The sequence below is a fragment of the Neolamprologus multifasciatus genome, chromosome 13, assembly GCF_963576455.1.
Source record: "Neolamprologus multifasciatus chromosome 13, fNeoMul1.2, whole genome shotgun sequence".
Lineage (NCBI taxonomy): Eukaryota > Metazoa > Chordata > Actinopteri > Cichliformes > Cichlidae > Neolamprologus > Neolamprologus multifasciatus.
In genome coordinates, this window is record NC_140451.1 from 28,110,562 (window position 1) to 28,123,427 (window position 12,866).

The following is a 12,866-nucleotide window of genomic DNA, read 5'->3' on the forward strand; positions in this document are numbered from 1 at the left end:
CAACAACTGCCAAAAATCTTTGTACGTACAGGACATTTTGCATGTACTTACATACTGTTTTCAAAACTGTTAAACTTATGGTCAAAACAATAACATAATGCAAAACTGAATAAGACAGCAAAATTCAACAGCAATATTTTATTGAAACATATTTTAAATCTAAAAATCTAAAAAAGATTCTTTCCTAGGTGTATTGCCCTAGATGACATAAGATGTGATGTGGATGAGAACCTGTGGTCAAATGGAGAAGACCGAGTAGATTAGCATTACTATTGTATGTGTATCAGTGGATGGTGTGTATACAAATTCTTGTATTTTGGGATTACTTAGTGCAAAAAAATAAAAATACATAAACAAATATTAACGAATTCTGCATGATGTCTGATTCATTCCAGTAACATATATTGAAATTATAAACAGAGATGTGTCCTTGTTTTACACAAGAAAACACTGTGTAATGCTACATGTTGTTAGTGTTTTTTAGGTCATTGTTTTGTGGGTGACAAAGTGTGTTTGTCGGTTGTCAACCTTTGCTAGTGTTCTGGAAGAATGAGTTTATTTGAGACCTGAATAAAGTGTTTTGGTAGTTGTAGTGCATTTTGAATGTGAAATGAACTGCTTTGCCAAGCTGAAGGTCAGTTAGGAGAATTGTGTGAAGAGTTTTGCAAAAGTGACCTAAGTATTGAGAAATGTGTCCTAGCGGCTGTAAAAAACTGTAAATTAAAGCTTAAAAAAAGCTTTTAGACAGTCTTCCCATCACCATGCAATAATAGTCGATTCTGTTTTTCTTCCCTCGCCTTCTTAGAAAATCAGATTCCATCTGCTTCGCTGGCTTACAAAAACGATAGCAATTTCTCAAACCAAACCAAACTCACAGTTTTGGTGTCAGTATCTCATTAGGTAATCATCAAATCTAATTTTAGCAATCAGAATAACATCAGCCTTGTCACGCATTCACACATTGCTGAAAACTTGCTTTACCTCAAAAAACTGACAATAATCTTGACTCGTGATCTGATTTGTTTCCCTCCGAGTGCCGCAGCATGTGTCGTTACAACAAGTCCTTTTCTTGTTCTCCCTAATGAGGTGTTATTAGAGGCACCGATGTGTCTCTCCGTGTAAATAATACCTGCTGACAACCACCCAGCTGCTGTCACCTGAATTGTCACGGCATGTGTGTGTATGTGTGTGAGTGCATACAAAGTAGGTGGACAGCAGTCGTGGGAAGCACAGTCATGTCAAAGCTTTGTGTTCACGTGTTATTGTTATAGCTCGGAGAGAGGCTAGGTGCACATCGACATAAATTAGCCTGACATCTTCTGCACCTGAACGCATCACAAAGCAGCAAACGGTGAAGTTATCTCCTCTCTGCAGACGGATGCATATTCATATCCATTAGAAATGTCACATGGCGAAGAAAAAGTCCCACCTAACTTTTATAGAGCCTACCATTCAGAGATGTAAATGTATGGTAATTAAATTTGCTGTTTCGACTTAATTTAACAGAGAAATAATTGATTCAGACATTAGCTGTCTAAATCTCAATTGATGGAGCGTCTTGCAAGTACTAAAAGCCGCTCATTGATCAAGCTCTAAAGCTCATGTTCATCGATTCAACTCTACTCTGTACCATTTCGCAGAGACTGTGCTCATGTTAATAGAGTCAGTGACGGAAGAATTAAAGCTTCAGTAACAGAACAAAAAGGTTAATAATGCAATAAAAATGCAGGGTTATAATTCAGGTGAAAGAAAAGATAAAGCCACTTCAGAAAAAAGATCATTTATTTTCAATTCACCGAACAAAAAACTGTGTTTGTTACTAAAATAGCTGTACAAATTAAACTCTAACATCAGGTCACTCTAACTCACTAACACCACAGTAAACCTTCAGTACGATTAAAAAGGATTGTGCTGCTATAGTTCAGAAGTGAAACACTACTAGAAGAGAACCAAACCTATCAACACCACCTTGAAAAGTACTCTTCAAAACAACTCAACACGACATTCACTAAAGAGTTCACACTATATAAACCGATTCAGTGTCCTCTTTAGTCAGTGGTTTTGCATTTAATCGACATTATTATTTGGTCTTCTGTTCCTCATTACATCCACATCCTCCAGGCCCGTCTGCATGCTTCTACATGTAGTGGAATGATAAAGCTATGTCGGTTTTCCCAGCATGCCCTGCATCGTCTTCAAGCATTTGGTGCCATCATTGAAACACACTTCCACGACTTCTCCTCAGTTCAAAGGTCAGGTTTCGTAGGGGTCATTTTTAACTTGCACACGAAGATGCTGCTGAATCAGCTAATAAAATCTAATGACATCTGGGATGAAAAGAGAAAATACAATAAAACTGAAATCCAGTCCTTGCTTAAAATACACCATAGAAAAAGACAACTTACAATGTTCTCAGCAAAAACATGACCATATACTGTGTATGCGGTTCACTACGTTTAATTTTCACACCATTCCCGGCTAAGAGCAATGAACACAATGAGAGAAACTGAAGAATTTAGATGAGGTTTTTCTAATCTCACTAACCTTCCACAAAGAGGAGATTGGGGTGGAGTGATGGGTTGACAAAATATTTTACATAGGACAATGTATTTCTTGTGTTGTTAACCCAAACCTTTATAAACCTAAACAAGTTGTTTTCAATGAAGGTGAAACTTATAGGAGCAAATTTGGGGTTTTTATTTGGCCAGGAAGTGGGTTGGAGGTACTTGGCTCAAAATATAATATTTATGTTATACATATTTCATATAGTCCTTTGGTTTGCACCAGTTGATACATAAAAAAACATGTTCATACTTAACTGACTTTCAAATAAAAGGAAAAAAATGATATTTGGACAAAAAGTGGAATGCATTCATAGGAACCGGAGGCGGGAAGTAATGAAGTGTGGTGTATCCATTACTGGTGTTTATCATGCGTGATATAAAAAGATGTGATAGAGATGAAAGACGAAAAACATATATGCAGGGAATATGAGTGGAAAGCAAAGACATGCCTGCGCTAGAGAAAAGTGACATCGTGAGAGAAAATGAAGACATTAGTCCGCTATCGTTGAACCAAAATAGTCAGCAATGTCCTTACATAACTAAAGCCTTTTGGTTTTTACTTACTTGAGTAAAGAAGTTAAATCAGTACCTCAACTTCTACCAATCTGTGGTTTTTCCACCTTTGTTCAGATAACAGATTTCAGAAAATAAATACAAGCCATACTTTGCTTTGTGTAACAATGAAAGAAGCATAAATAACAGATAATGTTAAAGAAAAGAGAACACAAACATGTTCATTGTGAACAGATACACTTTTCTTTCCCACCATGAAATATAACATTAAAATAAATGAACTGAGCTCACTGACAAAACAGCAGACATTCATTATCAACATCATTCCTGTTCTTGTCCTGTTCTTTCTATAATCACAAGAGGGGTTGATATAAAGTCAGAATTGTAACATTTACATCATTTTCTATGTACAGTTTTTCCACCGATGATATTGACAAATGACCATTTTTAGAGTCTGTTTAAAAACACTACCATAGAAGCAAAAACAAAGCAAACAAAATGAAAGAACATGAGTTTCTGGTTCTGTCTGTGTCTTACTGTCTTGTTGAGCCAGTAGTCAGGCTCAGTTTGTTGTGTAAAGCACTGAGGCTTGACAAGGCATCTCTATCTCTGTCTGTCCCCTCAGCTCCAACACTGCCAGGCCAGAAGCAAGTTGAACCGTTACTTAAATAAAATATTCCTTCTGGTTCTCAGTGGGACCGTTCTGTGAAGTGATCCGACTTCTGAATGGCAACTCTGGATTGTCTTCGGGTTTCACTGTTTTTACTTCCTGGCGCTGACATGTGCATTTCCTCCTGTAGAGGAATCGGGCCATTATGGCTAATGCAGACACGGTCACAAAGATCACCACGGCTATCACACCTGCAAAGCAAATAAATGGACAAAGTTATAACAGTATGGCAGAGGCAATATAAGTATATGTTAAGGACATCAACCATAGACTTCACATAAACAGTGGATGTAACTTCTCAGTCTGAAAAGCTGATACTAAAGTGCCTTAAAGCAGCCAATAGGAACATCCCTTAGCTTAGGCTCCAGTTCTGTAGACCTAGAGAATTGTTGGAGACTTCATGGCAAACACTCATCGCTAGGGAAAAATTAGAAATTTCTTGACCTTCTTGTTGCCAAGTGAAATTACCTACAAAGAGACAGTGCAGCACTGAAAACCTCTTTGCAGTTGCTGTAGTTGGTAGCAGATTGCTGTGGTCGCCAACAGTTGATACTGAAGATGCCAACACTTCCCAACTGCTCTCTAAGCGGTGGTGAAATTGTGAAGAGTGAGACACGACCAAAAATGGAGACCATTCACCTTCAAAGTTGCACGTTTTGAAACATGTTGATTTCAGCAGTTAGGGTTAGACATTCACTGTCTTTGTTTGTGTTGGACTTTTTGAAATTTAGTGGTTGCAAACAAGTCGACTTCTTCCATGCAAACTGTATACGACAATGGCAGCCTTACTTAAAAAAGCAAATACAGGGTATGCAACTATCAAAAAGCAAAAAGTTCTGATTTGACTCATAAAAATAAAAAGTGAACAGTGAACAGTTCCATTAACACACCTGAACAGTGTTAATGGAACAGTTTTAAAAATGTCATTTTGAAATTCATTCATTCATTTTGAAAATTTTTGCCTTTGATAAAAATGAAAACTCTTGTTCATAATTTCTTGGTATCACACTAGCATTTTTCCTAAAAGTCAGTGTTCGTAGAGACAATCTGTTTGAGTCTATGTTTCTGCTTTTTCTTCATGTCTAATGAAAAACTTGTGAAATTCTCAAGCCAGCAGTTTGTGGATTTTGAACATTTCAGGAAATTTCAATTGGCCTTATTGGTACATTTTTTTGTCTTTCACAAGACTTCCACAGAAAGCCACAGCACATATCAGCCTGTTCTAAGGATGTCATAATTTTCTTTTGTTTGCTTTACGTGATTTATCAGAACCACAAGTATGGTGTACACAAGCTGTCAATAAAGGAAAGAGAGTTGGGAGAAAAAGGAGCAGCAGCCTATAATGAAACACCTAGCGATATGTGTAACATGGAGGTGAGATATTGTTTTATAATACGTCGCTGAAAATATACCCGCAACAGTTTAAAATATGTCAGAACTATATGTGATCAAAAGAAAAAACGTTTTATGCATCATGAATTGTTAACACCTGTTAATTGTCAAATGAAATTAAAAGTTTCTTCAAGTTTGCATACATCTTTACATTTCTTCTTGTAAAAATAACTGCAACTCTCTTAATCCTTTACAGATTGAAATAAAACCAGTTATAGACTTATGGTACTTATGATGCCCACCATCTGGACTACTTTATGCAAATCATAATGCAGGACACACACAACCTCTGGAAACTCCTGAAAAAGGCTCAAACTATTCATTGCTGTTCTAAAATGAAAGCAGATTCAGGAAACTAAACTGGTTACACTTGAGTGCTTTTGTCTTATTTTCAATTGGAATAAATTATCACCGGAGACCCAAACTGGAAACAAAACATTATGAAGTAAAACTCCTATCTGAAGGCGAGTGGTCAGTGGCCCAACAGACACAGGACGCAAAATTGCTTTGCTCCATCATTAGTACTGTAGGGTCCACATTTACTCCAGGCTCCCTGGGCAATTTGAGCTATTAGAAGGTATCTACACTGATGTTAGCAATAACAAAAACTGACAGGAATTGTACTTGGAGTCGAACGTAATCTGTATTCTAATTAGCCATGTTTTCCTTTGTGTATTCAGACACAGTCAAGCTGTTTGAGAGGCAGCTGTGGGCTTTCATTTGCACAACACGCAGTTCAGTTTTAATCATCATTTCACTGCCAGTTCCTCTGCACTGAGGTGTGTCAAAAGAAAGGTATAAATGAATTCCAATAAAGGAAAAAAGATGTGATAGGAGAACAAGTTTGAAGCTGTCTATTAACTGACTTGACATCACATTATCCCCGTTGGCTTTGTACACAGTTTCTGTCTCATGATTGATGATAATGGCAGAGCCACATTGAAACAGGTTGCTGCCACAGTACCTCCGATGAGAGCTGAGTCACTCCTGATGGCATTCACTAAAGGCTGACCTGTTCCCACTGATCCAGACTGGCCTGCAGAACAGAGACATAGAAGAAAAGGTGCAGGGAGGATGAAAATATGAAAGAGAAGAGAGGGAATTTACAGCACAGCATCACAGGGGAACAGAAAGAAGATGATGAAATAAAGTACAGAGAATAGATAAGAGAAAAAGAAAAATAAAGAAGCAAAGGATGGCCATTAGTGAGGCGAAAAATAGATATTGCGACATGCTCAAAAGAGAATGCAGAGAGGGGGAAACGGGAATCATCTACGGTGGGACTTCAGAGCGGATTAGATGAGTGACCACAGGGGAAGGATATGACAACGCAAACTCTCACCCCTGGTTCAAATTAATTGCCTCATTTTCTAGCCATTACTGCAGTGCACAACAGCATTAGAGTCATCCACATCATGAAGTTGGAGAGATATCACCCACAGAGAAGTGCCTAGGATATGAATTTCAGTAATATTAATTATTTGAGTCTGATGGGAAACATAATCCCGTGGCTGTGTGGTAAAGGAACATTATAAATATTGGAGGATGTGTTTGCTACTCACTATCTGACCTGTGTGGAGGATGCTGCACCTTTCACAGATGAGACATGTCCAAGCGTTTTCCCCTAACTACAACTCTGTGTTTTAATATATGCCTTTATTTCCTGTAATACGTTTAGACTGACTTTTACAAGAATAGCACATGACCTTTATGACTGTTGTTGCTCCGCTGTGCAGAAACCTGAGACATGATAAGTCTGAGTGGTAAGCAGTTTAGCATCTTTCTTTTCTTTTTTTTGTAGCAGTGTTTATTTGAAAATCTGCAGGGGGAGACCAGACATTGCATTTATGATGATATTCAAAGCTATTTGGATGATGTTCTAATTATGCAAACCACCAGGATAATGTCATTACAATTAATTCCTTTCCCTGACACATGCATTTGCAATTGTAAAAAGAACATCTGTAGAGGCTGACATAAAAAAAATGATGTTTGACACTGTCCTAGTCGCAGGAATAATGCAGAAAAACCATCATCTAGCAGAAATTGCTCCATGAAATGTCGAGATTGTCTTCACCTAGTCGTTATGCGTGATTCCAGATCTGCATATAACACAACTGAGGAAGCAACGGCTCATTAAATAGGATGTGCAGCTTTAGAAATTCAGATGTCCTTGGTAGAGACACAATATTATATTTTCAAAACGTATTAATAGTTTTAAACACATATATGGTCTAAAGTTAAAGTAAGTCATACTTTTTCTGCCTATGAGACACCAGTCCTTTTTAATTTTCATTCTCATTTGGCAAAACACCTGCTGTCTCGGGTGTCCTTTGGCATTTGTGCTGTGGCAGTAGCAGCGGTGTCATTCTTAACTCGTCCCATATGGATGCTTTTAAAGGATCTCCTGATGCCACATGCACATGCACAAGCTAACTGACACTTTGCAACATGCAGAGTTAGTGTGAAGAGGCCTGAATTAGATGCCTAAACTGAGGTGTCTGAAGAAACAAAAATAAAAAGCATCTGAAAAGAAAAGAAATCAGCCAGTGATTTCAAAGCAAATCACTCTGCGTCACGTAAATAGCACCAGCTCTATTTTTTTATGTAAGCCATTTCAAGCTGAACAAATCAGATAAGGGGAGCAGGAAGTCAGATACAGGAACAGCAGAGAAAATCCAGTCAACTCTCAAAACAGATGACCCCATGCAGACAACAGACAGAACAAAACTGTGTTGGAGACACTGGGGTTTGACCATCATTGCCACCACTTCAATCTCCTTCAATCTCCAATACCAATAAAGAAAGCAAGGAAATAACCCTCTTACCTGATAGATGGTGTGTGGTTTCTGTTGCATGAGAGAGGTTGGCTGAAGTAAAGCCACAAATGGACTGGATCAGCGGACCAGTTACGGTAACTGGACTAGTTTTTGGGTGGAGCAGAGCAGCTTTCAGAGGGCTGATGGAGTTAAAGAGGACAGCAGATAGACAGCCAGTGAAACCCAAAGAAGCAATCTGAGCCAAGTCCGGATCCAACCCTTCAGAATCTATAGAGAAAAGACAAGCACACAGACTGATGTTTTATAAAATGTACAGCAAAGATTGTGATTACTTCACTTTTTTTAAAATTGATTTTGCTTTAGCAGTGCTACTGTAACTCTGCTAAAGAACAAAAAGGAAAAATAATACTTTGGGCATAACAAATTAAATTAAAGTGCTGCCGGCAGATGATAAGAAAACAAGCTGAAAGAATATTGCTTCAAAGTGGTAGGTGCAGCGACTGATTTAGAATATTGATCAAATAATCAGTGTCTGGTTTTCTCTCTTCCAAATAGTCTGAGGTCTATTAACTCCACTGCAATGCACTCATAATTGCTAGGAGAAGATGACAATGATGAGGTTACTGATGCAGTTTCGCTATGAGGTGAAAACTGGCATCAGTGAACCTTCTATTAAAGATGCTAATGTTGTACATTTAGTTGTTACAAATGATCAAATGTTTTATATAAAAACAAAAAAACGTACAAATAATGCTGACAAATGGCTGGGAAAAAAAACAAGGTTACTGGAGGATCCAACAAAACAGCGACAACAAAACAAAACAAAAAAAGTCCCAAAAGACACATATGAAGCTTTTCTGTTCTTTGGCTCCTTGTCTCCTCTGTACTTTTTGCCTGTGACGTGACCCTGAAACGAATCTTAGTGCATTTGAGGTCACTGATTTTGTTACTTGTTGAAAGTCAAGCTTTAGCTGCTTGGCTGCAGTCGGGACACACAGCTTTAACCCTTTAAAGCCTGAATGATTAAATAGTTGCCAGAAAATTCAAATGTTTATAAAACAGAAGTTTTTTTAAGCCATCTGATGAATTGCCGGAGGTTTCTTCCTGTTAAAAGGGAGTTTTTTCTTCCCACTGTCGCCAAAGTGCTTGCTCATAGGGGGTCATATGATTGTTGGGTTTTTCTCTGTATCTATGAAGCGCCTTGAGGCGACTTTTGTTGTGATTTGGCGCTATATAAATAAAATTGAATTGAATTGAATTTGTATAAAAATAATTTAACTTGCAATGTATTTTGCTACATCTGGCATTTTTAAAAAAAAAAAAAAAATCCTTTAAAAAATATTAAGCAATTGATTTAGTTTTTTCAGAACTTATATAAATATATTATATTATATATAATATAATATATATAAGTCTCAAAAACAGAAAACTGAATGCAACCAAGATTGCAATGGCAGAAACATTCGTCTCAGTCTTTCAGGAACCGGTGGGTGATGTCACAGCAGCTTTCATTTTGTATACTGTCTATGGTTAGCACTTAATGAAGTTGTAAAGTTGTAGTAAAGCTGGTGTTATGTTAACAGCAGGGAATAGTTGTTTCTGGCCTGGAAGGAGTTTTGTTCTTGTCATTTTGTGCAGTAAAACTGAAAGCAAACCTTATGTCGTATACACCCTATAGAGTCTAGACAACACCGCCTCCAGTGAGGGAACCAGTGAGGAAAGTTTTGAAAGCCTTATTGTCTGATATAACAGAAGAAATAATTCTGTCTGAGTGCTCTTCAGCCTGAAAGGCCTTGCTGTCTCACTTACCGTGCACTCTGCCAAGAACCAGCGACCTTATGCCATTGAATTCTACACCAGATGTCAGGTTGAAGTCCTCTTTGGGATTCTGGTCAATCTGACAGAAAATAAAAGGTTTTCCTTCAAAACGGGCTTTCAAATAAACGCCAACACTTGAATAGTTAGTAAGTACTTTGGTATATACAACAAATGATATAATGTAAATACTGATTTTCAGAGAGGTTTTCTCTGATAAACCTCCTGTCTGTTGCTTTTTCTGCTGACAGAGGCTGACTTATTGTTTACTATTGGCTAAGAAGACGGGTTGAGTGCTTTTTGTTTGCACGTGTGTGTCACCTGCATAGAGACAACGTCTGCCAGTCGACTGATGGTAATAACGTGCAGCTGTCGGTCGGCGAGGTTCTTCACTTTGCTCCTCAGTATCTCTGCATCTTTGCTGCTGTCCAGTCTGTACCTCACCTCTAGCTTATCTGTGGTTAACAACAGCACAGTAAACTGCTATATTTCTGTGTGGCACAAAAGACAGGACTGAATAACATTGAATACCTGTTTAAATGTAGAGTTTCAAAAGCTCCTGTAGTTGAAGAAAATATTGTATAAAACCACCTTACATAAAATACATTTTTCTCCGATTATATTCAAAAAATAAAGCTTTCATTGCCGCCATGCATCCTTCCCCTTTGCCATCTCTGTCCATTGTCCATTCATTGTAAGCCTCGTGTTACATATTAAAACACCAAATTAAGTATTGGAATTCCTTCATACCAGTTGATTTTTGTGTAGGTGGCTGGTGTGGATCTCATTCTAGACTATGTGATGCTCATTTTCAAGAGCATGCTGAACTTTATAAGGTGAAGAGGAAATAAAAACATATTGCTTAACCTCCTAGGACCTGGCGCCAACATATGTAGACATCACATTTTGGGTTGTCTAGACCCAAAAAACAAATTTTGCCCCACAAGGGCCTGATATCCACTTACGAGGACATTATACTGCCACTGTTCTTTTGAAATTTTAAATGAATGTCCTCATATGTGGATCATTTTTGTCAGAAACAAAAATCAGGTAAAAAATAAAAATCAGGCAATTCTTTGTTTTCACATTCATCAGGTCCCAATCAGCCCAAATTGCAAAGAGAAATTAAAAATGCGTGCCATGAAAGAGTTCCAGTCTTACGAGGTTAATATGAAACAAAAACAGCCAAGATTTACATTTTCTGTTTTCAAACTCACACACCTCTGTCAATATGCACAGTTTACCTTTTCAACTTTACTGTGAATGTTATTAGTAACTTCATTTATATAATAGTGTGCTTTCATTGTAGGATTGTTTATATGATCCTCTGTTGCTTTTTTGCTTTGAACGTTATTCGAACCATCTTTCTGGAAACTCACATTTCCTTTCCTCCACTTATGTGTTAATGAAAATTGCACTTCTTCCTTAGAAAAGTCTCAATTGCAGTGTCTAATAACTTGAGGTGTAAATGTGTCTACATCCAGTAAATAGTTTTCGTCATGTCTCAAAACTGTTTATGTTGTTTCTGCCTGATCTCATCCACTCATCAACCTGTTGCATATATAATGCGGTCGTGTCACTTACTCTCCCCTTGATTTTGCTATCAGTGTGCTATTAAGCAATGGTTACATCCTTTTTGCACATACTCTTTCTTACTCTGTAATGTTGCTGTCAATTTATTGATATTTATTTATAATCACATCTGTCAACCCTGAATATTTATTACTTGGTGACTTGTATTTGTTGTATATATTGTGCTATTCCTCATATATTAACATATTGTATCGATAAATGCAAATGCAAAAACAAATGCAATTCGGATTTCGCACTCTTCATTCAACTGAAACGGCTGTCTGTGTTTTTGTTGAGAGAGTGAAATCTTACTTAGACAAGAGCAGTTATGTTGCGGCTGTTTTTCTTGATTTCAAGCGTGCGTTTGACACTGTGAATCATCTTAAGCTCTTGTCTAGACTGTCGACATTTAACTTTAGTAATCACACTATTAAATGGATACAGTCTTATCCATCAGATAGAAAACAATGCGTGCAAATAAAGAATAGCAAGTCACCCTATCTTTACTGTACGCAAGGTGTCCCCCAGGGTTCAATTCTAGGCCCCCTGTTATTTTCACTTTATGTAAATGACTTGCCTAATGTGTGCAAAAATGTGGACACGATTATGTATGCTGATGATACGGTAATTTTTACGCAAGCCAAAACTGCTGATGATGCAGCCCATCAGCTTTCACTGGCATTACATGATTTACAAAAATGGCTGAATGACTCATGCCTGTGCCTTAATTTTAAAAAGACCGTATCAATGTTTTTTAGTAAACCTAAAACAACCGTGGCTGCAGTAAAAGTCTGCTTGGGTACACAAGAATTAATTAATGTTGAGGAATTTAAGTATTTGGGAGTGCTACTACTCTAAATTATCCTTTAAAAAACACATTAAAAAAGTAGTGAAAATTGTAAATGTTAATATACAGAACTTTAGACATATCCGCACATCATTAACAGACACAGCAGCGATTAAATTCCTGCATTCCATGATACTGGCTCATATTGAATATTGTATTACAAGTTGGTCCTATACGAGCTCTGCTGCTATTGGGCCAATCGAAGTATGCTACAAAAGAGCAGTGAAAATATTAGATAAAAAACCTTTTTCATATCACCATTGTCAAATTTTAGAAAAATACAAGTTTTTAAATTTTACTAATTTCAAATTATTTAAATCTGCCTGTCTAATATAATATAGTTATACATGGTCTGGCGCCTCCACCAATGAGTGATTTTATTAAACAAAAGTTTAGCAGTGTTGCCAGGTCTCGACTGACTCGAGCCACTGTTAGAGGTGATTGTGAATTGACATTCAGGCGGACCACCTTTTCACAGAATGCTCTGTCATATCAGGGAGTGGGCTTCTGGAATAGTCTTCCACTGTCAGTGAGGGAAAGTACAAGTCTACCCATCTTTAAGAGTCACTTAAAAGGGCGGCTGAGGGACACACAAACATGTAATCATGTTTAATAATCATGCTTTATATTGGACGGGAAAAAGAGTTAGTGTATTACAAAAAGGGAAACAACTGTTAGTGCAATGGGTGAACGCAATATCACGACAGTCAGGG

The 12,866-nt window shown here is 37.4% G+C and overlaps 1 protein-coding gene across 1 annotated transcript in view; it reads right to left on the reverse strand.

Annotated features, from left to right (window-relative positions):
- Nucleotides 1-291: 291 nt before the first annotated feature.
- LOC146505728 (contactin-associated protein-like 4) overlaps nt 292-12,866 on the reverse strand; it is a 90,566-nt gene continuing 77,991 nt past the window's right edge. Inside the window, exons 20-24 of the mRNA XM_085182479.1 lie at nt 10,056-10,189; nt 9,729-9,816; nt 7,968-8,186; nt 6,104-6,175; nt 292-3,938 (exon numbers count right to left, since the gene is read on the reverse strand). Of these exons, the coding sequence (XP_085038605.1) occupies nt 3,742-3,938; nt 6,104-6,175; nt 7,968-8,186; nt 9,729-9,816; nt 10,056-10,189 (710 nt within the window). The 3' untranslated portion in view covers nt 292-3,741. The remainder of the gene's footprint in view (nt 3,939-6,103; nt 6,176-7,967; nt 8,187-9,728; nt 9,817-10,055; nt 10,190-12,866) is intronic.